This window comes from Platichthys flesus, chromosome 1 (assembly GCF_949316205.1).
Source record: "Platichthys flesus chromosome 1, fPlaFle2.1, whole genome shotgun sequence".
NCBI classification, from domain to species: Eukaryota; Metazoa; Chordata; class Actinopteri; order Pleuronectiformes; family Pleuronectidae; genus Platichthys; species Platichthys flesus.
This window is the reverse complement of record NC_084945.1, coordinates 18,755,492-18,783,189: the sequence shown is the minus strand read 5'-3', so window position 1 is coordinate 18,783,189 and position 27,698 is coordinate 18,755,492. Positions and strand designations below refer to the sequence as shown.

At 38.4% G+C, this 27,698-nt stretch overlaps 2 protein-coding genes across 3 annotated transcripts; one reads left to right on the top strand and one right to left on the bottom strand.

Annotated features, from left to right (window-relative positions):
* Window positions 1-380: 380 nt before the first annotated feature.
* Window positions 381-13,143, top strand: gnpnat1 (glucosamine-phosphate N-acetyltransferase 1). Its single transcript, XM_062387866.1, has 6 exons — window positions 381-554; window positions 10,380-10,546; window positions 10,967-11,029; window positions 11,276-11,403; window positions 11,565-11,626; window positions 11,791-13,143. The coding sequence occupies exons 2-6, from the start codon at window positions 10,393-10,395 to the stop codon at window positions 11,936-11,938; spliced, it is 555 nt and encodes a 184-aa protein (XP_062243850.1). The 5' UTR covers window positions 381-554; window positions 10,380-10,392; the 3' UTR covers window positions 11,939-13,143.
* A 412-nt stretch (window positions 13,144-13,555) lies between these two features.
* On the bottom strand, window positions 13,556-19,388 carry styx (serine/threonine/tyrosine interacting protein). Of its 2 annotated transcripts, XM_062387848.1 has the most exons (12): window positions 19,156-19,388; window positions 18,769-18,801; window positions 16,967-17,020; window positions 16,784-16,881; window positions 16,609-16,669; window positions 16,477-16,513; window positions 16,347-16,386; window positions 16,076-16,126; window positions 15,796-15,868; window positions 14,889-14,982; window positions 14,094-14,143; window positions 13,556-13,741 (listed from the first exon to the last, which is right to left on the bottom strand). In XM_062387848.1, exons 1-12 carry the CDS (start codon window positions 19,318-19,320, stop codon window positions 13,661-13,663), a joined length of 837 nt encoding a protein of 278 aa, XP_062243832.1. In that variant the 5' UTR covers window positions 19,321-19,388; the 3' UTR covers window positions 13,556-13,660. The 2 variants fall into 2 exon arrangements, with proteins under 2 accessions (XP_062243832.1, XP_062243839.1); XM_062387855.1 differs by having other exon boundaries at window positions 13,556-14,143; window positions 19,156-19,385.
* Between the last annotated feature and the right edge of the window lie 8,310 nt (window positions 19,389-27,698).

The following is a 27,698-nucleotide window of genomic DNA, read 5'->3' as shown; positions in this document are numbered from 1 at the left end:
GTGTTTGTCTGTTTTTGTGTGTGTGTGTGTGTGTGTGTGTGTGGACCTTCATCTGTTTATACAGTCAAATTATGTGGACGTACTTCCATATGGAGACCAAAAGCAAGTAAATAGATGGATAACGAAGAGTCATGGAGACATGACTGTGTGTTGGATTGTGTCAAAGTCAAATATTCGTTTGGTTTTTGGGCTGATGTGCAGTTGAAGTAATTCGTCATACATCTCTCTGATCTCTGGTCTGACTCTGATGTGTATCGCTGACTAATCTTTGACAATCCAAACCTCCTTCTCCGGGATTTCTCCTGAGCGTCTGACGTCGTTCGGGCTCCACCTCAGCGCCCGGCATGTTTTGCCACGTCAGGCATGAGACCGCTCCTCGTCACCACGTCATGCGGAAGCAGCGGCAGCAGCAGGCAACACCCACGCTGCTCCGCCGACCATGTAGCCCAGCCTCCCTCCGTACCAGCATCTCACCGGGCCGTCGTCGTGCGTCCCCTCGGTCTGTGGGAGCTCCGCTGCACCGTGCCTCTCTTCTCCCCGTGCTCCTGTCACCGGTAAGATCTCAAACTAGATCTCTGGCTAGCTGCTTAGCATGGGCTAACCCCCACGGGAGGAGCGCTTGTTGGACTGCAGTAAAGTGAGCCGTCATCTGAGAAGCCAGCCGCCACCGGATTTTTTTGTGCGCGTCTACTTGTGGCTTTACGGTAAAATAGCTTGGTTGGCTGAAACGGCCTAAAATTACTACAAATACAACTTTATTTTTATTTTTTTTATTTTTCAAACCTTCATGGCGTATCTGCTCATGTAACTTATCATGTATTTTTACTGCAAATTAAAGGGCAAGTCTATAAAAAATCAACAATGTGAACATAATGTAACTATATTTGGATGCTGATTAAAAATATTCCTTGAGAGGTTATAAGCTACTTTAAGTGGATTCCTGTTCATGGTGTCTCTGACTATGCTGATATATATTTTTGTGTACTTTTACTGCAGAATTACTGAGAAAATTAAAAGGCAAATCTGTGAAAGTGGCCCAATGGATTCATAATGTTGCCATATTTGGATGCTAATTAAAAATATTCCTTGAGAGGTTATAAGCTACTTTAAGTGGATTCCTGTTCATGGTGTCTCTGACTATGCAGACATATATTTTTGTGTACTTTTACAGCAGAATTACTGAGAAAATTAAAGGGCAAATCTGTGAAAGTGGCCCAATGGATTCATAATGTTGCCATATTTGGAAGCTTATTAAACAAATTCATCGAGAGGTTATAAGCTATTTCAAGTGGATTCCTGTTCATGCTGTCTCTGACTATGCTGACATATAGTTTTGTGTACTTTTACTGCAGAATTACTGAGAAAATTAAAGGGCAAATCTGTGAAAGTGGCCCAATGGATTCATAACGTTGCCATATTTGGAAGCTTATTAAACAAATTCATCGAGAGGTTATAAGCTATTTCAAGTCGATTCCTGTTCATGGTGTCTCTGACTATGCTGACATATATTTTTGTGTACTTTTACTGCAGAATTACTGAGAAAATCAAAGGGCAAATCTGTGAAAGTGGCCCAATGCATTCCTAATGTGACCATATTTGGAAGCTTATTAAAAATATTCATTGAGAGGTTATAAGCTATTTCAAGTGGATTCCTGTTCATGCTGTCTCTGACTATGCTGACATATAGTTTTGTGTACTTTTACTGCAGAATTACTGAGAAAATTAAAGGGCAAATCTGTGAAAGTGGCCCAATGGATTCATAATGTTGCCATATTTGGAAGCTTATTAAAAATATTCCTTGAGAGGTTATAAGCTACTTTAAGTGGATTCCTGTTCATGGTGTCTCTGACTATGCTGACATATATTTTTGTGTACTTTTACTGCAGAATTTCTGAGAAAATTAAAGGGCAAATCTGTGAAAGTGGCCCAATGGATTCATAATGTAACCATATTTGGAAGCTTATTAAACAAATTCCTCGAGAGGTTATAAGCTATTTCAAGTGGATTCCTGTTCATTTTGTCTCTGACTATGCTGACATATATTTTTGTGTACTTTTACTGCAGAATTACTGAGAAAATTAAAGGGCAAATCTGTGAAAGTGGCCCAATGGATTCATAATGTTGCCATATTTGGATGCTAATTAAAAATATTCCTTGAGAGGTTATAAGCTACTTTAAGTGGATTCCTGTTCATGGTGTCTCTGACTATGCAGACATATATTTTTGTGTACTTTTACTGCAGAATTACTGAGAAAATTAAAGGGCAAATCTGTGAAAGTGGCCCAATGGATTCATAATGTTGCCATATTTGGAAGCTTATTAAAAATATTCCTTGAGAGGTTATAAGCTACTTTAAGGGGATTCCTGTTCGTGGTGTCTCTGACTATGCTGACATATATTTTTGTGTACTTTTACTGCAGAATTTCTGAGAAAATTAAAGGGCAAATCTGTGAAAGTGGCCCAATGGATTCATAACGTTGCCATATTTGGAAGCTTATTAAACAAATTCATCGAGAGGTTATAAGCTATTTCAAGTCGATTCCTGTTCATGGTGTCTCTGACTATGCTGACATATAGTTTTGTGTACTTTTACTGCAGAATTACTGAGAAAATTAAAGGGCAAATTTGTGAAAGTGGCCCAATGGATTCATAATGTTGCCATATTTGGAAGCTTATTAAAAATATTCCTTGAGAGGTTATAAGCTACTTTAAGTGGATTCCTGTTCATGGTGTCTCTGACTATGCTGACATATATTTTTGTGTACTTTTACTGCAGAATTACTGAGAAAATTAAAGGGCAGTTCTGTGAAAGTGGCCCAATGGATTCATAATGTTGCCATATTTGGAAGCTTATTAAACAAATTCCTCGAAAGGTTATAAGCTATTTCAAGTGGATTCCTGTTCATTTTGTCTCTGACTATGCTGACATATATTTTTGTGTACTTTTACTGCAGAATTACTGAGAAAATTAAAGGGCAAATCTGTGAAAGTGGCCCAATGGATTCATAATGTTGCCATATTTGGATGCTAATTAAAAATATTCCTTGAGAGGTTATAAGCTACTTTAAGTGGATTCCTGTTCATGGTGTCTCTGACTATGCAGACATATATTTTTGTGTACTTTTACTGCAGAATTACTGAGAAAATTAAAGGGCAAATCTGTGAAAGTGGCCCAATGGATTCATAATGTTGCCATATTTGGAAGCTTATTAAAAATATTCCTTGAGAGGTTATAAGCTACTTTAAGGGGATTCCTGTTCGTGGTGTCTCTGACTATGCTGACATATATTTTTGTGTACTTTTACTGCAGAATTTCTGAGAAAATTAAAGGGCAAATCTGTGAAAGTGGCCCAATGGATTCATAACGTTGCCATATTTGGAAGCTTATTAAACAAATTCCTCGAGAGGTTATAAGCTATTTCAAGTGGATTCCTGTTCATGGTGTCTCTGACTATGCTGACATATATTTTTGTGTACTTTTACTGCAGAATTACTGAGAAAATTAAAGGGCAAATCTGTGAAAGTGGCCAAATGGATTCATAATGTTGCCATATTTGGAAGCTTATTAAAAATATTCCTTGAGAGGTTATAAGCTACTTTAAGTGGATTCCTGTTCATGCTGTCTCTGACTATGCTGATACAAATTTTTGGGTACTTTTACTGTAGAATAACTGAGAAAATTAAAGGGCAAATCTGGGAAGTGGCCCAATGCATTCATAATGTTACCTTATTTGGAAGCTTATAAAAAATATTTCTGAGAGGTTATAAGTGACATTGAGTGGATTCCTGTTCATGCTGTCTCTGACTAGTGGCCCAATGCATTCATATTTGGATGAATTTTTAAGATATTCCTTAACAGGTTATGAGTATTTCCAGTGGATTCCTGTTCATAGAGCCTCTGACTATGCAATGTCCACATTAAAATTTAGAAGAAACCTCCTGTTTTCAGACTCATTCCACTTCAACATGATAGTAGACCATCTCTGAGTGTCAGTAACATTATATCAGTAAAGACTGAACTAAATTTTCAAAATGACTCCTCTTTAAACTGAAGAGGGATTTAGTTTTAAATGTATGATTCTCCGTTTTGATGGACTGGGACAGATAGTACCGCCTTCTTTGCCAGTGGAACCTCCTCTCCGGGCTCCAGGGAGAGTTCTTCGCTCTGATTTTTCTAACTTCACTTCGCCATGGCGGAGAGCCTATGGATAGCCATTGGCTGAGATTGGTCAGCATTTTGACCCGCTGGGTGTCACATTATTTCATTTAGTCATTCTCTTCATATTTAAATATCAGTTACAATATCTGTCCAGTCAGTCTCTGTTGGGGGTCCTTCGTCACCTTTCTGCTCTGCTCACTACCTGCACTCTACTTCACTGTGACACTTTTGCACATCGATGATTCAAACATGGGGCAAACAATAGTCCACTCCTCTTCAGAGTCACCTTCTAATGAATCAGAGTTTGCAGACTCCAGTTGTGGCCCGCTAACAGTCGGACACAAATCACTGACTGTAAAGGAAATGTCCCGGCTAAATATCGCAGCTTGTTCGGAAGGGCTTTCAGGATGGCACGCATCCCATGGCTCTCTAACTTCATCTGGCATATGCTGGGGGCTGGAAGTAGCTCTAGGCAGCTGAATTTGTCCTGACTGACGGGAGATGTTTGCTCTTTTATGAAACATTGAGAAGTAACCGTCATCATCCTCATCTGATACATTCAGATACAGTTTTGTCGTTAGCCCCCCTCGTCCATCCTCCTCCTGTTCATTCAGTGAAGGATGACTTCTCGTTCCCTGTGGTGCGTATAGACACCGTTCTGGTCCCTGTTTTCTCCACGGTGCGGTTCACGGGGATATCAAAGGTGAGCGGAACCTTGTCCATGTTGGTGATGTGATCTGGCCGGATCTTCTTTTCAGTGATCTTGTTTTTGCAGTATGCGCGGAAAGTGGCCGGCTTTTCTTGGTAATCTTTTGGCAGTTGCTGCATGATGCATGTAATGCATGAATATGATTTTGCTTCGGAAGGCACGGTTCTTCTTTTTGTACCACGGAAGAAAGTGGTCAGTCAGAAACTCTACTTACTTAGCTGAGGTCATTTTCACACCGTCAGGGACCCTGAAGGGGCCTACCAGCTCTCCCTCCCCATGATTCTGGCCCAAAACATGACTCTGCCACCTCCTTGTTGACGTCTCAGCCTTGTTGGGACATGGTGGCCATTCATCAACCATCCTCTACTCCATCCATCAGGACCCTCAAGGGTTGCAAAGCACTCATCCGTAAACAAAACAGTTTGGAAGTTAGTCTTCATGTAGTCCTGAGCCCACTGCAACCTTTTTTGCTTGTGAGCTTGGATTAGGGTTGGCCGAATAACAGGTTTAAGGACACTTGCAAACCTCTTGAGCATCCTACATCTTGAAGTTCGCGAGACTCCAGAGGCACCAGCGGCTTCAACCACCTGTTTGCTGCTATTCAATGGCATTTTAGTGGCTGCTCTCTTAACCCTACGCATTTGTTTGGCAGAAATCTTCCTTATTTTGCCTTTGTCTGAACGAACCCGCTTGTGCTGTGAATCAGTGACAAATTTCTTCATCGTCTGATGATCACGCGCAATTCTTTTGGAAATATCCAATGTTGTGATACCTTGACCAAGGTATTGCACTATTTGCTGCTTTTCAGCAGCAGAGAGATCCTTTTTCTTCCCCATTTTGCCTGAAACATGTAGCTTGCTTAATAATGTGGAACATCCTTCTTAAGTCGTTTTCCTTTGATTGGGCTCAACTGGCAAACTAATTATCACAGGTGTCTGAGATTGATTTCAATCATCTAAATAGCCCTGAGACACAATACCATCCATCAGTTTAATTCAAAAACTAAAAAATGAATGTTTAAGACCCTTAAATCCAATTTGCATAATAATGTGGAACGTGGTGTACACACACTGTACCGGTAATATTATGTTCCCTTATATTCCACGTGGTGTGAGCACAAGGGGACAGTGAGTGGGGGGCTGCAGCTGTAACGGATGTAGAAATGTGACTCAGGATTTGGTTTTTGGGTCTTTATTCACCTACAGAAACCGCAGACACCTGCAGACACCAACATAGGTTTACTGTTAAAACCTCCTTTTTCTCCATACAAAAGTCCTCAGTGATGAAAAACTAAACTGAGGTCCAACAGGAAGTAACAAACTTTCAGGGAGCACAAAGGTGGTACACAGCAACATCAGCACCACAAGTAGCACTATCTAAATAAAGTAATAACTTAATAAAATTCACAAATACAAATTATAAATAAAATAAATACAGTGCATTCTTAACTCTGTTACACAGTGATCAGTGAAAGAGTCAAAAATGGCTGGAGTAAGCATCCTGAAAACTGCTCCTGAAGGGTCCTTTCACTCTTTTATCCATGGCAGCTTTAACGGGTCAGGAGGGAAGAGGAAACTCCGGCAAGATAGAGGAGTCACGGTCAATGTGAGACTAGAGGATCTGGCGCCAAACTTCCACCTGCAGTTACCGCTTACATTTGGCGTTCTCTGAGTTTTCTACATTTTTTACCCCCTGTTATTAGGGTTTTTATGTGTATTTTTTCCTTTCTCTTGTTGAGGGTTATGGACAGAGGATGTCGCACTTTTGTATTCATTGTATATTTGTATAAATATTACTAATGTAGGGAAAGCCATTGAATACATCAGTATTAAAACATTTTTCAACAACACAATTAAGCCATCATAATTTAGTATGTTTTCTAATGTATTGATGTTCTACTTGTATTCTATGAAATATGCTGCATATCTTATTTTAGTTCCATGTGAAATTTTTATTGCCAAGAAAGTGTATGAACAGTCTATATTATTATTCATTCTGTTAAACAAATCTTATTTCCTGCAACATTAAAACCTTTTGTGGTTACTCTCTATTTTTGTTTGATTTATTAATTCTCTAGTACTAAGTGACTGTGATCTTGTATGTTATCTTAGATGTTATATGTAATGTTACTTAGTATGTAATTTTTCTATTTTGTAAAGTCGCCTACTGCGTAGATGTTTGCCTGCCATGTCACAATAATTGCACTGCTCCGATGCCGCTGTCATAGGTGCATGTGACAATAAACTTTGATTTGATTTGATTTGATCAAAGTTGACATATGTAAAGTTGACACACTCCAGCTCATATCCTTGTACGTATATTTGGAAATGCTTTTTTGAGAGTACATCTAACAACATGGGGGAAGGTAAGACACCAAAATGATATTCAGTAACTAATTGTTTAAAAAATAAAACTAAATCCCTCTTCAGTTTAAAGGGGAGTCATTTTGAAAATTTAGTTCAGTCTTTACTGATATAATGTTACTGACACTCAGAGATGGTCTACTATCATGTTGAAGTGGAATGAGTCTGAAAACAGGAGGTTTCTTCTAAATTTTAATGTGGACATTGCATAGTCAGAGGCTCTATGAACAGGAATCCACTGGAAATACTCATAACCTGTTAAGGAATATCTTAAAAATTCATCCAAATATGAATGCATTGGGCCACTAGTCAGAGACAGCATGAACAGGAATCCACTCAATGTCACTTATAACCTCTCAGAAATATTTTTTATAAGCTTCCAAATAAGGTAACATTATGAATGCATTGGGCCACTTCCCAGATTTGCCCTTTAATTTTCTCAGTTATTCTACAGTAAAAGTACCCAAAAATTTGTATCAGCATAGTCAGAGACAGCATGAACAGGAATCCACTTAAAGTAGCTTATAACCTCTCAAGGAATATTTTTAATAAGCTTCCAAATATGGCAACATTATGAATCCATTTGGCCACTTTCACAGATTTGCCCTTTAATTTTCTCAGTAATTCTGCAGTAAAAGTACACAAAAATATATGTCAGCATAGTCAGAGACACCATGAACAGGAATCCACTTGAAATAGCTTATAACCTCTCGAGGAATTTGTTTAATAAGCTTCCAAATATGGCAACGTTATGAATCCATTGGGCCACTTTCACAGATTTGCCCTTTAATTTTCTCAGAAATTCTGCAGTAAAAGTACACAAAAATATATGTCAGCATAGTCAGAGACACCACGAACAGGAATCCCCTTAAAGTAGCTTATAACCTCTCAAGGAATATTTTTAATAAGCTTCCAAATATGGCAACATTATGAATCCATTGGGCCACTTTCACAGATTTGCCCTTTAATTTTCTCAGAAATTCTGCAGTAAAAGTACACAAAAATATATGTCAGCATAGTCAGAGACACCATGAACAGGAATCCACTTAAAGTAGCTTATAACCTCTCAAGGAATATTTTTAATAAGCTTCCAAATATGGCAACATTATGAATCCATTGGGCCACTTTCACAGATTTGCCCTTTAATTTTCTCAGTAATTCTGCAGTAAAAGTACACAAAACTATATGTCAGCATAGTCAGAGACAGCATGAACAGGAATCCACTTGAAATAGCTTATAACCTCTCAATGAATATTTTTAATAAGCTTCCAAATATGGTCACATTAGGAATGCATTGGGCCACTTTCACAGATTTGCCCTTTGATTTTCTCAGTAATTCTGCAGTAAAAGTACACAAAAATATATGTCAGCATAGTCAGAGACACCATGAACAGGAATCGACTTGAAATAGCTTATAACCTCTCGATGAATTTGTTTAATAAGCTTCCAAATATGGCAACGTTATGAATCCATTGGGCCACTTTCACAGATTTGCCCTTTAATTTTCTCAGAAATTCTGCAGTAAAAGTACACAAAAATATATGTCAGCATAGTCAGAGACACCACGAACAGGAATCCCCTTAAAGTAGCTTATAACCTCTCAAGGAATATTTTTAATAAGCTTCCAAATATGGCAACATTATGAATCCATTGGGCCACTTTCACAGATTTGCCCTTTAATTTTCTCAGTAATTCTGCAGTAAAAGTACACAAAACTATATGTCAGCATAGTCAGAGACACCATGAACAGGAATCCACTTGAAATAGCTTATAACCTCTCGAGGAATTTGTTTAATAAGCTTCCAAATATGGCAACGTTATGAATCCATTGGGCCACTTTCACAGATTTGCCCTTTAATTTTCTCAGTAATTCTGCAGTAAAAGTACACAAAAATATATGTCAGCATAGTCAGAGACACCATGAACAGGAATCCACTTAAAGTAGCTTATAACCTCTCAAGGAATATTTTTAATAAGCTTCCAAATATGGCAACATTATGAATCCATTGGGCCACTTTCACAAATTTGCCCTTTAATTTTCTCAGTAATTCTGCAGTAAAAGTACACAAAAATATGTGTCAGCATAGTCAGAGACAGCATGAACAGGAATCCACTTGAAATAGCTTATAACCTCTCAAGGAATTTTTTTAATAAGCTTCCAAATATGGTTACATTATGAATACATTAATCCTTTCCTACAGACTTGCCCTTCAATTTGAATTAAAAGTACATAATTTACATGAACAGATACACCATGAAGATATGAATAAAATAATCAAATGAGAGACTATAACTAAAATATAGTTGTGTTTACGTTCTTTTTAGGCGCTCACACTATCTCTACCGCTTTACCGTATGAGGCACGAGTAGACGCGCAACAAAAATCTGGTGGCGGCTGGCTTCCCAGATGACGGCTCACTTTACTGCAGTCTTGTTGGTGCATATGAGATTAAAGCCGCTGGGTTGTGTTGTTTGTTTGGCCGCTTGACAGGACACGCGAGTAAGAGTGACACGGGTTTATACGGTACGTGTGTGTTATAAGTGCGGATACTCGGTCAGATGTCGCTCCGGTAAACGAGCTATCCTCTGCCGATGTGACGTGAGCTGACTGAAACACCGGTCAGTACAACGTGAGTGGAAAAGTCCTCATGAGTTATTTGGCCAATCGGGCTACCGTAGAGAAACACGGTGTCCCAATAACACTTAATAAACTTATTATAAATGTGATGTTCTATCACTTCACGTTGTTTGTTGTTGGTGACAGCAGTGTTGTGTGTTGGCTGCCATGGAAACCACTGTTTAAACATCTGCTGGCTTCATCTAACTCGTCAGCAGTGATAACTTGTCACTATGAATGGACCTCTGTTGGTTTCAGCCCTCTCACATTACACATCCTGGTCCACATCATGGAGATGATCAGGCCAGGGCGTGTGCCTGTTTAAATGCCAGCAGGCTATTAGAGCTAATAAAGCGAGGCACGTCAGTTTGTGTTGGTCTGGTCAAAGTCCTGTGTGAGTTCAAGCAAACACACAGTTACAATACTGCTGATCTTAGATGAGACTCTGTTCAGTGGGACATACTTTCATTGTTTCAAAGGCGTGTGAACGTACCTCCCCTTACCTGCCTGCCTGTGTGTGTGTGTTTTTAGCAAAGATCTTGGAATGCTGCTGGACGAGACTCCGCTCTTCGAGCCCTCTCTGCTTAAGGAGCTCGACTGGAGCTGCAACACGGTGTCCTTCTCTCCACCCATCTCTCCGTCCAGCCCCGGAGAAGGCCTGGTGCTGAGGCCGCTCTGTATGGCCGACTTCAATAGAGGTGAGTCTGGGGACAGATTTCAGGACCACTTTGCATTTTTTTTTTTTATTTATTAGCTTTTATTTGAAGGTTATTTAATATATAATCGTACAAGCCCTAGAGCAACCCTTAAGGACAATCTGATCCCACAACACCTGCTCTCTTTTCCTGAAGTTTTCAGAGCTGATTCCTCTCTACACCACCTTACTCATCCTCCCTAACTCAATGTCAACCCAAAATAACAGTCCACATTATTTTTGCACAACCCATACTCCCAACCCACCTCTGTATTGCCTTTTTCTCTTTTTTTTGCTTATCAGTTTAGTAATCAATTTAGATAAGTGTTTTAGATGTATGATCTTAGTAATGTAACACAATAAAATATTACTTTAAAAAAAGTTTAAAGTAAAGTTCATCAAATGTTGTGTGTTTGTGCTTCAGGATTCTTCAAAGTTCTATCTCAACTCACGCAGACAGGCGATGTCACGCCCGAGCAATTCACAAGTGAGTTTGCTTAACATAATGCTTATTTGATGTATGAATAGAGTGAGATACTGCCCTTCTATTTACTTTGTTCAGAACGTTTACAATCAACAAACAACTCAAATATTTTAACTCCCAAAGTGCACCCACATTTTTTTAAGTCAACTCTCTTTCTTGGCATCAGACTGATTTAACTGCAGCTGGTTTACAGACTTTAAATAAAATATTAAATCTATAAAAAACATATTGTTGTCTTTTTGATTTCAGAAAAGTTTGAGCACATGAAGATTACGGGGGACTACTTTGTGATTGTGGTGGAGGACACAAATCTGGGACAGATTGTTGCTACGGCCACATTGATCACAGAACACAAATTCATCCACTCCTGTGCTAAGGTAAATTACACCCCCCCCAACAATGTGTATATCTTAATAATATCTTTCAAAAAGTAAAATTTTTATTTTTTTTCCCCGTTGATTCGTATTTATTAATCTTAAAATTGGTTGAAATTATATATTTATAATGAAAACCATTTGTTTTGGTGTGTTGTTTGCAGAGAGGCCGGGTGGAGGAGGTCGTCGTGAGTGACGGTTGCAGAGGGAAGCAGCTGGGCAAACTGTGAGTAGACCTGTACACAGACATCTTCTTCACTCTCCTTTTAATGTTTAAAACCGTCTAGTTCAATGATGGTATTCATATGAAGGTAGTTTAGGATATATCTTGTGATTTGTGCTGACCTTTTTTTATTAACTCATCAGTTTTCTTTTTTCTCTTCCTTGTAGGTTAGTTTCAACTCTCACACTTCTCAGCAAAATACTGAACTGCTACAAAATCACATTGGAATGTGCACCCAAAAATGTGGCTTTTTACCAAAAGTTTGGCTATGGTGCCTCAGAGGAGACCTACATGCAGTGTCGATTCTCCGACTGAGGACAGCAGCAGCTTTGAGAACTGTTTGGGTGAAATGGACCATATCTTTATAATTGCAGGGATTTAAGTTCTATGTTTTTGCGATTAATTTACGCCAAGCAGGATTCCAGAGAAAGGGGTCTTGTCTGCAGGACTCCTCTTTGTGTGCACTTCGTGTCCTAGCAGTGGAGCTGACCTGAGAGCAGAGCATGCGCCAGAAGTGACCCCACAGAGGAGCCCTGCAAGCAGACATGCAGAGAGGCCCTGGATGAGATCAATGTAGATCTGAAGGAGGAATTTGCGTCAGGGGTGGGTGTGTGACACAGTGAACTCTCCCGGCAGCTGTATGAAACCATTAGATGTAGATTTTGAAGGGAAAACAGGCTGTTAATGAGCAAAACGCAAATATTCATTGTCAGCTCTAAAAAGAAAAAAACAGAGCAGTGCACTGTGGGGGAGGCGGTCCCATCTATTGCTTCAAGCCCTGTACACAACCCGACATCAGAACTTGACAATGTCTTAAGCACTGGCAGATACATGAATGTATGTTAAAGCCCTCTCTGCTCAGTCCAACATCATCCAGCTTCCCTTTGGTAACCACGGTAACCTGACATCCTCTTCCAGTTACTGTAAATGTGATGTCCTCTCGAGTTACGCTGCTGAGTAAATGGCAGGGAACTTTCAAATATCTGTGACTACCATGAAACTAGTAGCAGAAGCGCTCAAATGAACAAAAGAAGTCAGAGTTTACAGCAGTTTCTCATCAACACTACAAATCCAAACATTCTTGAAGGATCAGGATTCAGCAAACAATCTCTGTTGTATTGATCATAAAGGGCGAGTCACCAAAGAACAGCAACATTTTTTCCTGAGAGAACAGGTTTTACTTGAGTTTTCTTCTTCAGTCCCCTCTGCACAGAAGACTTTTCTTTCTGACAGTTGTGTTGCTGGATAATTATGAAGATTAAAATACATAAAGCATCAACTGAGCAATTTTGTGAGGCAGTAGAGAGGAATTAATAGGTTTTTACAATTTTGTATCTGGTGTAGTTTCCCAATCAGCAGCGATGAGAAATGGGTAACAAGGATTTTTGTAAGCAATCTTTATTTAAGCTTTTTGTAGTTAAGATTTATAACTATGCTGTTATTCTGGAGAACAGGGGAACATATTTTATGTAATTTATTTCCAAATGTGTAATATCCAAAATAAAATATTCTGATCTACAGTATTGTTCACCTGAAGTTTTATTTGTAAAACAAATCTGAAGACCCCAGGTTAAACCAAACCTCATTGGAGGGATTACATATCCCATCGGGCCAGGAATCTCCCTGGAAGAGCTGGAAAGTGTAACTAAGGAGAGGAACATTGGAAAGCCTCCTTGGCCGACTACCTCCACGACCCAAGCCCGGATAAGTGGAAGACGATTGATGGATTTAAGTGGTGCATTGCAATTTTTTTTTTATTAAACAAACTTCAGCCGTATAGTTAAAACCCATTCTGCCCCAAAGCTCTTAGTTTGTTAAAATAAATAGTATAACAGCATGTAGACTAACAACTTATTTTTCAATATAAAATGTGTCTTTAGGGAATTAATAAATAAAAGCACAGCATTATGATAACAATAAAACACTGTTGAACTCGGTCAGACTTTTTATTAAGCAGTGAGTTATTTTTCAATTCTTTACTATCTCACATTAAGCCTGATATTAGTCCACAATCCTATCACTCCCAAAATAAAGGCATTAGCTTTTCCTCTTCTCGTGTCCTCCACTGGGCGACATCCGGGCTACTTTCCCTTTTGCCGACTGCCCCCTTCTGGTCGTCTACACAAATTCAAGTATCGAAAGTGCATTATTGCAATACTGTCCCGCTGCAAATGCAAAATGCTTTAAATACTATAAAACTGCAAAAAATCTCCCATCAGTGCATACAGTTCAAGAAAAAAAAAAAAAAAAGGGTTATCAAATTTGCCCATCCCCATCAGCACTCTACGTCTCAGACATGAGTGGTTCCCCCCCTCCCGCCCTCCTCCCTTCCCATTAGAAAAAGTTCAAATATTTACATTTTTAATCCCATTAAAAATGTAAAAAAACAAAAAAGAAAAAAAAGAAAACGAGTGCACTGCGCCACACGGCTAAATGTAAGCAAAGCTCATCCGTTCTGTGCGGCTGTGACCTGCATTGCTCCAAAGTCCTCGTCTTCCTCCAGGCTGCGCTTACGGCTTCCTGTTGAAGAAAAGTGGACAAAAAGAAGAAGTTAACCTATAGCACATAAACACATTGTTACGCAGTGTGTTGAGGTCAAAAACAAGTTTGCAATCACTGGCCAGACCTACTGCCTCCACAGCGCTGTGTCAGCAGCATAGATCAGCAGGGGAAAATCACCTGGTTGAGGAAATATCTTGTGATTTGTGCTGACTTCTTTTTTTCTCTTTTCTGTCCTTCTAGGTTAGTTCTTAACTTAATGCTGTTGCTATGAAATCACATTGGTAGAGGAAAGTCATCAGACATCTGGTGAGTCAGACTAAATAAGTGTAAGCCCTTCTGGATCTAAACATGTGTCGAACCCTGAATACTTCACAGTCTTAGCTAGGTGAAACATTAGCATAATGACAGATCAGGGAAATTGTGATTCGATTCATGGGAGCTGCAACTGGAATATAAGTCTGTGCAACCTAAATAGAAGCATTCATGATATTAAAGGTCCAGAAGTAAGTATGAATTTGCTGATGAGCCTGATTCAAAGATCAAATATCACTGTTAATAGCTACTTTGTTCAAGTGTATAACCCACCTCCAGAACATTATCACAACATAAAGCCAGCTCGTTTTGAGTCTGGCTGTGGAACATCAGGACCCTCAATGTGTTTTATTCCCACTCAGCCAAAGCTTCGAGAGTTTCTTCTACTAATCCAGGAACAGACAGTCATGAGGAGACAGATCATGAAGGACTGAGTGCACTGTGAACAAACCTGGCATCCCAGCTTGTAAAGAGAAGGATCTGCCCAACTGCATCGGTGACATCATCTTAATGGTCAATTTGGCTGAGTAGATCGCTTCATACTCCTAGGAAATGAACACTTGTTATTACAGCTGTACGAAGATAGCATTGGTTGCAGTAAAGAACAGTTAGCAGCAGAGAGCATGTTGTTAGTGATGTGATGTTATGTTCTCTGAACAGGTTTTTCAGGCTGACGGAAGATTTGCCTTCAATTAAATGTTCAACCTGGAGACTCTCATGGCTGATAGCAGACAATGTCAACATTACCCTTCATGCCAGTGTATTGTGTGTGTACGGAAAAAAATATATTCACAGATTTTCACTAAACCTGCTGTCAAATGAGTTGCACGGTATCTCTGGGTTATTAAGATTTGAAAGAGATAGCAAAAGAGAGAGAGAGAGAGAGAGAAAGACAGCGCAAGAAGAGCTGTGCACATAGCTCTACAACAAAGGCACCACACACTTTGTTAGAAACCTTCTATGGTGTGTAAACATTTTCTTGCTCATATTTTCCTCCATCAAACTAAGGTAGGACAAATATAACAATAGAATAGTAGAATATAATACACAAGGAAACACAACACACATTCATTGGTACTGATACACAGTGTGCCTTCACTGTTGTAAGCACATGCTTGTCATGCGACTGCTAAAGAAAACTCCACTCATCCTCATGTTGCTTACAAATCAAATGAATATATTAACTGCTAAATATCTCCTGCTGAGAGATGGTGTGTGTACGTACTGAAAATGGGAAAATCATTTCTACAGGGCCACACTAGAGGACCATTATTCAGAATTAGTATTCATACTGAAAGGGAACATGTCACTGGACTAAGCCTGGTTTTAAACACACTCTCCATCTTTTAAAGCCTCACCTGTAGCTGATGCACAAAGCCCACATTGGGGTTGATGCAGAACCTCCTCTCCTGGACGTGGCTGAATGCATCCCTTCAATGTGAACATGACAAAGTTACCCCCACAGTCTCTGAAACACTGAGTATCATCACTGTAAACTAAACACAATGTGTTTTAGTTCTAAATTGCAGACAAGTTTTCAAATGACAAGTTTGGACAAGTTTTCAAATGATGTAAAACAGAAAGGCTTAAATCATTTGACAAAAAAAAAAAAAAAACTAAGAAAACAAAAAAACGTACCTGTATTTCATCCCAAAAGTTTCCATAAGGTATGCAATAACTAAGGCGGCACTAAAACAAACAAGGAATAAAGGACAGTGTCACATTCAAAGCTATAGTTTGTTCTAATCTGAGAATATAATGAGGTGAATTAAAAATACAATATCCAAGGATAGATTCGAAACCTTTAGCAGCCTAACGTCATGGAAATTCACTTCACAATGGGCTAAGTGCATGTTGAGAAATTACAATATAAAATCATGTGTGAATGTGAAAGCAAATCAAATATCACCTTCTTGATATCCCTGCATTACCATGAACCAGTACCTTTCCTAAAAGAGAAAGAAGAGAGATGGATGACAACTCTTTTTTTTTCAACTTGATATTCTGCATAGGTAAAAGGAGACAGCATGCATTCCTACCTCCTGTTGCTAAGCAGCTATCGATAAATTCCTTAGTCTGTGAGGAAGAAAATGAAGGAGAGAAATGAAATTGCCAGACATCTCATTTTAGCAAGCGAAGATTGAAATATAAAGGCTACTTTGTTAACTCACCGTTGGGAAAAATCTGATTATATTTTCCACTGGATTGTCGGCAATATCTAATACAAGGTATCTGCAAAGATGCAACAAAACAACATTTAGTTTATGGGTTAGCAAGGAAAGCTTGAACAAATAAACTCACTTTCAACATGTCTCACATATCGAGTCACATGAAAAATATACTAACCTAAATGTATGAGGGAAATTAGGTTTGATAAAATTGGCTTCTATGTCTTGGCGGACACACACAACATGCGTTATGCCCTGTCTCTCGAGAATTGGCAGCTGCACAAAGGAAAAGTGGATAAGTAACAAGAGGATCAAAAAGTATACAAGCAGAAAACGTTTCTCTATCTCCTGGAGAACCTACCTTGCTTTTCATTGCAGCAGAGTAGGGACCTAAAAACAGCCCTGGTAATATCTCCTGTAAATTGAAGACAGAGCAGGGCAGCAAATTAACACAGGCAGTGACATAACTATATTGAGAAGGATTCCTCAACCCTTAATACATGAATTCACTCAGGGTGAGACAGTTAACCTCTCTATGGACATGATATCTTTAGAGCTAGACTGATCCATTTGTTGCACGCGAGGATGGAAGATAGAAGTTTACACATCAGCCGATATCAATGCTTTTCATGATAAATATCACATTATGTCAAGTTAGTATGTGAAGTTAAAGAATGAGTCTTGCTCCTGATTAAAGGTTGTGGGTTTAAACTATTTTTTATGAGCAGACATTGACAAAGACAAACATTATGTCTAAGCTGTGCTTGCACAGACGTGACGGAGTGTCCTTGGGCAAGATACTGAACCCCATATTGACCCTTCTCAAAGAGAAACTACTGTACATAGAGGCACTGAATGCATGTGTGTGTGTGAATGGGTGAATGTACTGTAAAGTACTTTGAGTGGTCATCAGAACTAGAAAAATGTTATTTAAATACAGATTTACATTTACTATGTATAAGAAATATATCCATGTATATTGGACTTTGTCATATTGGTATTGATGAAAATGTCATTAGAATAATTATTGATATTGCTTTATGCCTAGCCCAAAAATGTGCCGATATGAGCCATCAACAGACATATTATTGGAAGCTGTGTTTGCCATATGCACCAATTTCAAAAAGTTGTATTTGACAGAATAATCAATGCAGAAAAGATTCACATTTACATTAAATTGAAGATATTTTGTTGTATTAGTTTTTTACTTTCATTTCTAGATTCTTAAACTGCAAAAATATAAAGCTCCCAGTAAATTTCTTTTAACAATGGCTTGATAAGAATTTATAAGAAAAGCTTATTTGCATCACTACTGCTTAATATCAGCCTACACAGATACAAATTAGTCCGGCTCTGAGGTGTTTCCTAGTCTCCATTGTAGAGGTCCTTTAGGCAGCCATTACAAGAATCTGTCAGAGCTGTGACACATTTGTACGGAAATTAATCTCTTCAAAATCAATGATTTTTACTCAATGTCAAATAGGTGTTCAGATACAGGAATATTATTGCTCACCAAGTTTCACCAAGATAAATCTGCAATTATCTTTTCCCAGAAACCACCTCTTCTTCTCTGCTCCAAAACAGCAGTTGTACTGTTCTGCCAAAAGTATTGTTTTCAGACTGGTGAAGAAGAAGTAATTCCCAGTAGTAATACATTAGCCAGAGCTGGATTAAAATGTCAGCAATTTGGTAATGTTTCACGATGGAAAGACCCACAAGTGAAACAGTGCTGTGCAAGACTTCAGTCTCAAGGGGTGTTGCCAATTTAAGTTTTAGACCATCCAATTATTATAGCAATCTTTACTTCCATACAGTGTCTGTACTACATTAATACAGTATGTATATGTAATGTATTAAAGTCCAGGTATCAGGGAGGGACTTATGGTATAAGAACATTTTAACATGTAAGCCGTGTTGGTAAATATCAGGTTCTGAGATGTATATACATCCTACTCTCTGGATTAGAGCTGGACATTATGGTTAAAGTAAAAACTAATTACCTCATACATTAGCCTATAAGTGAATCCCACTGGTTCCGTGTGATAACTGAGACACAGGTCATAACCAGGGGCTGTTATCTATCATATGTGAGGGGACTGAGCCCTGGGAATCCTCACATCCCACAACCAGACATTCTGCTGTCAACAGTCTGCTCTTACATACCTGCATCTCGCGTCTCATTGGATAAGCCCAGTCCTGGGAGAGGGGAGACACACAGTGGGGTTAAAGATGGACACTTTATTTGTTGATGCGACACAACCTGGAGATTGAACGCCGCAAAGCAGCGAGTGGACCGAGCCCCAGTGAACTCTGTGTACATGCGTGGCTAACAGTGGTGTCAGAGGCTAAGCTACCCAGTGTTTCCTCAGACATGTGGATTCAAGACAGAAACACACCAGTGCTGCACTGGTCCACATGGACGCGCTGCACCCAGTTAACCGCACACCGCTCGCTGTGGCGGGTGTGTTTCCTCAGGCGGACCGGGGCTGTGCAGTGTTGGAGGTTAGCTCGGGTTAGCCTCGGTGGACATGTCGGCTAACACACACTCACCAGGAGCTCCTCCTTGGTCGCGGGGAGAGACGGGAACTGGAGTTTGTTGTCTTCCTCCATGCTGCTGTCGGTTCGGCCACCGCCGGCTCCGGCCTCGTCGCGCTTTGTCCGTGTTTCTGTCGCGTTAGCTGGACAGTCGATGCGATTTGTTTTGAGGCTCCACATGCATGTCCGCCATGCTGTCCCCTGACAGATGTGTCACGTGACCACGCGGCAGTTGGCAAGCGGCCGCGTGGAATCGAAATAAGAGAGGGAGATAACAGCGACGCCCAGGGGACGGCTTGAGAAGCGCACGGCAGTGTTGGGGTGTGTATGGGAAGTTTTTGGTGCAAAAATAAAGCGAACAAATAAAATTAATTGAAATGCAAGACCCTTAATTATTAGTGTTTTCTATCAACACCCACATTGACTGCACCAATGACATTGCTGGAGCCTGCTCTTGCCAGGCAGAAATGACTGGTCATGTCAGGTAGTGATGGATCGGGTGGGAATGGTCATAAAAGGAACATTTCGAATTAATAGCAGATGGGTTTTGTGGGGGGGGGGGGGCAGCACAATGCGCTTAGCGCAGCCTGTTAAAATGTCAGGTTTTTGTGATGTAAAAAAGCCTGATTTCTGATTTCATCTAAATGCAGATTACATTCATTATCAACCCACATGCTTCAACTGAACTCTGTCATTTTTTCCCGTTTGTCTTCGTTGTTCCAATCGTTTCTGTTTCCTGCCTTCAACCCTCTCTCCCATCCATCGCTGCTTAATAATCACTTCAACAATGACTGATGATGATTTAAAAAAGAGAGCATGAATAATTTGTAGATGCTTCTCTCTGAGACGTGTCATCTGTCTGTTGTTTGGTGCAGCATTTGTGATTTTTTGTTTACCATCTGGCAAGTGGGAGGGGGTGATTTAGTTTTTTACCAGATCATAGGCAGGAGATATCTAACAGCAGAAAAACAAGAAGTTTTAAATTACTTCTCCTTCAAAAAGGTCTCTTAAAGAAGGTCTCTTAAACATCACAGGATTGGTTTGTTCCTGTGCGCTGATTTCCCTGCAGCGCGGACATCCTGTTGACAATGGCACTTTGATATTCTGTTACTCCAAATCAGAAATGATCATTCATGCCAGATTGGCAAAAGTATATTGTCTTCGATAAGGGGGTAAACAAAGCGTAAATGAGATAGGAAAAATATAAGCAATTCAAATAAAAACAAGTCTCAACGACATTCACCAAAAAAGTTAGATCAAAATATCTCCACAGAGTTTTTGAAAGATTGGGATTTTTCCATTCCAAAGGGATGGTACCAGACGTTCGGGCGTACCCTTATTAGTGTTTACGAAATGACTTTCCATGTCTCTACAACCTTCAGAAAAAAAGTTATTCAAGAATATTTCCTTTGCCTATGTGCTATTAACCCCAACCCTAACCCTAACCACGACCCTAGCCCTAACGATGACGTTTGTGGGTCAGTGCATTGCCTTTGGCTCCCTATTTCCAACTGCTCAGTCATCGGACTAAGAAGAGGGAGTCATCGAGATGTCTCTTCAAAACCTAACTCAAGTGGTCATTTTCGAAACTTGCAATTTGGAATTTACGAAGTTGGAATCTTGAGGGAAAAAGTTGGATTATTAAATTCAAGATACCTATCTATTCAATGCAAAAGTCAGAAGTTGGCAGTTAAGGTTGGAATATAGAGTTCCATATTCCTATTAAATGCAAAAGTCAGAAGTTGAAATGTGGAAATAGAAGTTGGAATATGGAATTCCAGATTCCTATCTATTCAATGCAAAAGTCAATTGGAATGTGGAAGTAAAAGTTGGAATATGGAATTCCAGATTCATATCTATTCATTGCAAAATTCAGAAGTTGGAATGTGGAAGTTAAAGTTGGTATATGGAATTCCAGATTCCTATCTATGCAAAATTCAGAAGTTGGAATGTAGAAGTAAAAGTTGGAGTAAGGAATTCCAGATTCCTATCTATTCAATGCAAAAGTCAGAAGTTGGAAGTCAAAGTTGGAATATGGAATTTCAGATTCCTATCTATGCAAAAGTCAGAAGTTGGAATGTGGAAGTAGAAGTTGGAATATGGAATATGGAATATGGAATTCCAGATTCCTATCTATTCAATCCAAAAGTCAATTTGAATGTGGAAGTTAAAGTTGGTATATGGAATTCCAGATTCCTATCTATGCAAAATTCAGAAGTTGGAATGTAGAAGTAAAAGTTGGAGTAAGGAATTCCAGATTCCTATCTATTCAATGCAAAAGTCAGAAGTTGGAAGTCAAAGTTGGAATATGGAATTTCAGATTCCTATCTATGCAAAAGTCAGAAGTTGGAATGTGGAAGTAGAAGTTGGAATATGGAATATGGAATATGGAATATGGAATTCCAGATTCCTATCTATTCAATCCAAAAGTCAATTTGAATGTGGAAGTAAAAGTTGGAATATGGAATTCCAGATTCCTATCTATTCAATGCAAAATTCAGAAGTTGGAATGTGGAAGTAAAAGTTGGAGTAAGGAATTCCAGATTCCTATGTATTCAATGCAAAAGTCAGAAGTTGGAAGTCAAAGTTGGAATATGGAATTCCAGATTCCTATCTATGCAAAAGTCAGAAGTTGGAATGTGGAAGTAGAAGTTGGAATATGGAATATGGAATATGGAATTCCAGATTCCTATCTATTCAATCCAAAAGTCAATTTGAATGTGGAAGTAAAAGTTGGAATATGGAATTCCAGATTCCTATCTATTCAATGCAAAATTCAGAAGTTGGAATGTGGAAGTAAAAGTTGGAGTAAGGAATTCCAGATTCCTATGTATTCAATGCAAAAGTCAGAAGTTGGAAGTCAAAGTTGGAATATGGAATTCCAGATTCCTATCTATGCAAAAGTCAGAAGTTGGAATGTGGAAGTAGAAGTTGGAATATGGAATATGGAATATGGAATTCCAGATTCCTATCTATTCAATCCAAAAGTCAATTTGAATGTGGAAGTAAAAGTTGGAATATGGAATTCCAGATTCCTATCTATTCAATGCAAAATTCAGAAGTTGGAATGTGGAAGTAAAAGTTGGAGTAAGGAATTCCAGATTCCTATGTATTCAATGCAAAAGTCAGAAGTTGGAAGTCAAAGTTGGAATATGGAATTCCAGATTCCTATCTATGCAAAAGTCAGAAGTTGGAATGTGGAAGTAGAAGTTGGAATATGGAATATGGAATTCCAGATTCCAGATTCCTATCTATTTAATATCTATCCTATCTATCTACCAATCGAACGAGGGTGCCCACTACCAAGTCTCTACCACCTTTAGAAAAAAAGTTATTCAAGAATATCTCCTTTTCCTATGGGCTGCTAACCCTAACTCTAACTGCAACACTAACCCTTAGTTAAGTGCCAACATCATACTTTACTCTTATTGCTTTTGATAACATTTAAGTCTTAAACCGTATCAGAGCTAAACTTGAGCTGTTTTCAGGGCGACGTCAACTTTCTCCTCCATCAGAACAGCTGGCTCCACTTTATGATCCTTTTTATCACCATCTTAATTAACCATCCAGATGAGTGTCTGGGCTGATGAACCACGGAGCTTCTCTCTTTTTAAATTGGCCGAGCTGCAGAACAATTTCACCCTTGTGGTCGTTTATCTCTTTGCACAAACATAAAATCAATGCTACGCTACAGGAAACAGGTTGAACTGGCGTTCCGAGAAAGTTACTGCCTCCATTATCTCAAACAAGAAGATAAATCTCCTCGTGTGGAGCTGAATCCTCCTGTTCAGTCTGAAAAATCCAATAATCAGAACATGTGGTAGTTTGAAGGCGATACGTGAAGTGGAAGTTCAAGTAACAACAAAGAGAAGTTAAACATTATAATGCAAGATTCCTGCAACACATCCACAACTTTATTCTCCTAATTTTATAATGTTCTCTAATTAAATCACAACTTTATCCCCGTAATATAACTTTTCCAAATTAAATAGCAATTTTACTTTCTTAATATTATGATTTTTTGTAAGCTTTTTTATAACTTTATTCTCTTATTAAAACGTTGTACTCATTCAATTACAACTCTTCAATGAAAAAGCCCCAAAAGGGAAATAATAATTAATTTGTTGTTACATTGTCCAATTGAAACAAAATTGCTAATGATACCTCAGAGCCCCTACTTGAACTGATCTATTAAACTGTATATAATAATATTGATGAAGCCACCTACTGGCAACATAAAGCTTTGTTTTACAACTTTTATTCAATTTACATACAATTTCCACCATGTGATCTACATTGGTCAGATCGCTACAAATAAAATGCATGTGTGATACAAACATATATATGTCAATTAGAAAACTTAATCTTATTTTTATAGCATGTTTTGGTCATTTTTTACCTTCATTAAAAAGAGTGCAGTAAGTCCTGTCACAAACTTTACTTTTTACTTATGGCCACTGGGATTTCCGCTACATTTTTAGTTTGTCGTAAAATAAGCATATGATGCATTTGTTGGAGACTAGGCCCTCCAACATTGTATGGGAGTCAGGATTAAGTAACTAAAATAAACTGTGACTATGTTTGTGGTAATAAACAGCTCTCCCTGCTGGTTATTGGAATGTTTACAATCGTCTTCGGACAACGCTTGAGCTCTGTGGCACAGAGGAATAAATGATATCATGGGATTTGGCCATATCATGGCTTTTGCTGACATTTAGAGAAATACAGAATATTACTAACCTTATCTTTTAATGCACCCTTAAAAGGGATTATTTTCACTAAGTTAACTTGTTTCAGTTTAGAAAACTCAATTTAAAAATAGTAAATAATTCAAGATAGGCAGGGGTCATTGAATTGACATTTTAACACAATGCACAAATGCTTAAAAAATCCTTAGGGCCACACTAACAGACATTTGAAAACACACGATTCTCCCATTTAGGTCTTTGACAGAGACAGATTCACTTCACAGTGTGGTCTATGTGTAACAGAGACAAGCTTAAGCCTTATGTGCTGGATAAAGAGCTGCAACTCCCACTGCTGTTAGGCAAGGCAGTTTCATTTGTAAAGCACCTTTCACACACAGAGGTGGATTCAAGCTGCTGTAAAGAGACTTTAGGACAACACAGAGGCATAATTGAAAGAAATATATCTAAAACCAGAGAGCAGAGTTTCAAACAATTTACAAGCAAAAATAATAGAGATCAAAATAGCATAATTACAGAGGAAAAGAAAAGAAAAAGATAAATGTGCCTGAAAATTCAAAATATGTTAAAGGAGTAAAATAATACAGAGAAATTTAATAGAAATGTGTATGATAATAAAGTAAAGATATATTAAAACATAATTTCTATATAGCCTTGTAAAACAGTTTAGTTAAAGGCACTTGTGATTAAAAAGGATTTAAAAACTGCAATGGATGGAGCATTACTGAGACAATCAAGCAGTTGGTTCCAGCGCTGTGCTTCATATTGACTAAAATGTGGATAGAGCATGACACACACATACACACACGCACAAACACACACAGACACACACTCCTGACATGATTAATATGATTTACACAGCATATTAAAATGTCATCTACTTCTTAAAAATACAATTAAAAATACTCCCAAAGACAATTGCTCCAAAAGCGAATCTCTGATTATTATGCGGCACCTGAAGACTGACAACATCGTATGAATGAATTTTTTATTAGAACTGCTGCTATGTGAAAGTACAATATTTCTTCGTTGTGATACATTGTACTTTCCAAACTAAAAGTACTGCTTCTTACCAGCAGGGTTGGGGCTAAAATAAATCCCAGGGCTGTTGCTGGTGAATGTCTGTTTAAATTTCAAAACTCATTATTCTTCTCCCATAATTACAAGAACAAACATGATTTTACAGCCAAAACAATACAATTAAATATAAACAAAGCACTACAAAAATTATTGAGGATTAATACACATCCTCAACGAGCACAAATGGTGTTGTGTGAACCCTCATTTTATGAAGCACTAAATATCGGCCCACAGAGCAGAAGCACCACCGTATATCTTCAGGGTTGATGGGGTTGGTAATCAATTCCAACAACTGATATCACGCGTACGCAGGTCGTGGTGAAGTTAAGACTTTACCGTCTATTTGAATGTTAGACAGCACAAGACATTTGCTGTTGGGATCATTAATGGACATCTGCCCATGTTGGTACACATCCTAATGACGTTAGTAATGGGAATCACAAAGAACCGTCTAAATCTTTATTATTGTGTACTGTATATTGTGTAAATATTTCTCTTTAATCTAATTTACGTCTAATTTCCCAGATGCCATATAATATAAAATACTATTTTATTATTGAGATTACCAGTTTATAGTCATTATGTAGTAAAATATACTGTATCTATCTATCTATCTATCTATCTATCTATCTATCTATCTATTCTAAACCATCCTCGGACATGAGTTATTTCATTGTAATTTTTTGCATCATATAACCCAAGAACACCTTACCCTAGGAGAAAGCATCTAGAAGCTGTCTTCCATCACCTGAACTATAAAAAAATCACTTAAATTTGAAAATTGGCGTGATGACGTAGTTCAGGTGCGCAGATCTGACATTTTAACTAACTAACTAACCGACTAACCACACAACTAACTAACTCTGTTCCCCTCCTTTCCTTACCTTCCCTACTAATTCATCCTGTGGCTCCACCTTCAGAAGCTAAACAGGAAGTAAACTCCCCTGGCTAACTCCTGGCTGAACACATGGTGGAGGCCTCATCCTTTTAAGTTTGGACTGTATACATGATCATTGTGAGTTTGCATTGTTTGATGGACTCATAGTGAACAGATCTAGGTAATTGTTTTGGACTTTTTTACTTTATTGGTACATTTGACAACATTTGAGTTGGTATTTAGGTTGTCTATTTGTTAGCTCATTTCTTGGAGGATGGATGTAACTGGAGTAACTATTTCAGTGCCCTTTCTAAACCTGCCTCTTTGGAATGGACTGTTTGCTTGTCCTGTGTCTAGGCTCTGGAGCTACCTTAGAATTATTTGTTGTCATTAGTCCAGTTCTACAATATATAGTCAATTTTCCACCAGAGCTGGATGTGGCTATTCAAAAAAAGAAAAAAAAGTTAGAAAACTTTGTTCATCCTGCCTGTTTAAACAACATATCTGTCTGTTAAGCAACTGAGAAGACCTTTATGTTCATAATTTCACAACATTTATAAAATAAAAGCTCTGTGATTCAACGCAGTATAAAACATTGCAGGAACAAAATAAAATTCTACTTTTATTTAGAAAACAAATTGCCAAACAGGAATTTATACTTTGAATGTTGTTCGCCTGACTGACATTAGTACCTGTGACGGGTCAGAGTGTCTGTCAGTCTGATATGGTGAAATAAAAAAATTCAAATAGTCATGTTTATTTTTTGTTATGTATGTTTTAGGGTAAAGACCGCTGCAAGACTATCAGGGCTTTAGGGCACAGTGAATGGGTATCCTTATAAATAAACAAAACCTGCATATGGCCACAAAGAGAAATAGATGGCATGTGTTTAAAGCTGGGGAGGAGAAACCTAAAATTAAGCTTTGCATTTTGGATTTTCTCAAAGAAAACTCACTACATAATTTTCTCAAGAACATATGTGATTTAATCAAAATATCATAAAGAATAATCAAGATTAAACTTAAAAAAAGCTATGAAAACACTACAAAGATGTTGATCTATAGTCAATTTTTTTTGTAATGGGGAACTGGCAAAAGAGGGTCTCCTTTTAATATAAAACATGAAAAGACCATATCTATGAAGGTAGCTCTACTGAATCATGCTTTTACAGTTAATATAACTGACAGCAAAACTGCGATGACTGCAAGTGATGAATAGAGCCGGCAGAGGAAGCCATGTTAGGTAGAGGACTACCTCAATATCTGTCACAGAATGTGCACACTGTGCCCATAGGGGCATGTGCAGTGTGTCAATATTTATCATGGGTCACATTCATGGTCCACTTCTTTCTTTTCTCACTCTAGGAGAAAAGAAAATTCAAATCACTGGAGAGTCATAAGTCTCCAACGCCCTCACACAATCTGGACATCTTCATCTATTAAATGCTCAGCATTGGTTAAAATAAACTTTTAATAATAAAAGAAACTGTGGTGTCCCTGGATATATTAAAGCTCTTCTTCGTTTCCTTTGACAATGTCCTCTTCAGTGTCTTCGGTTGCTCTGCTGTGATGTTCACACTGAGACTGGTGAGCAAGTTGTCTCTTATAGCTATAGCTGCTAGGCCTAGCTCTGGTTGTTGGTCTGTGAGGTGTCAAAGCAGGATGTAATGTCCCAGCACTAAACACCAGTGATATAGATACATGCCATTCTTCCTATAATGTCTTTATGTGCCAACAAACTTATTTTTAAGCTGTTTTAAGATAACAACTTAGTGTTGCTCGAGATCGGATAATGCATTTGTTGTTGCTTAAGGTGCAAGGTTCGATAACTTTCTAATCCTTTTATTTATAGAGCACCTTTCAAAATGAAGTTGAAAGTGCTTTACGATAAAACAA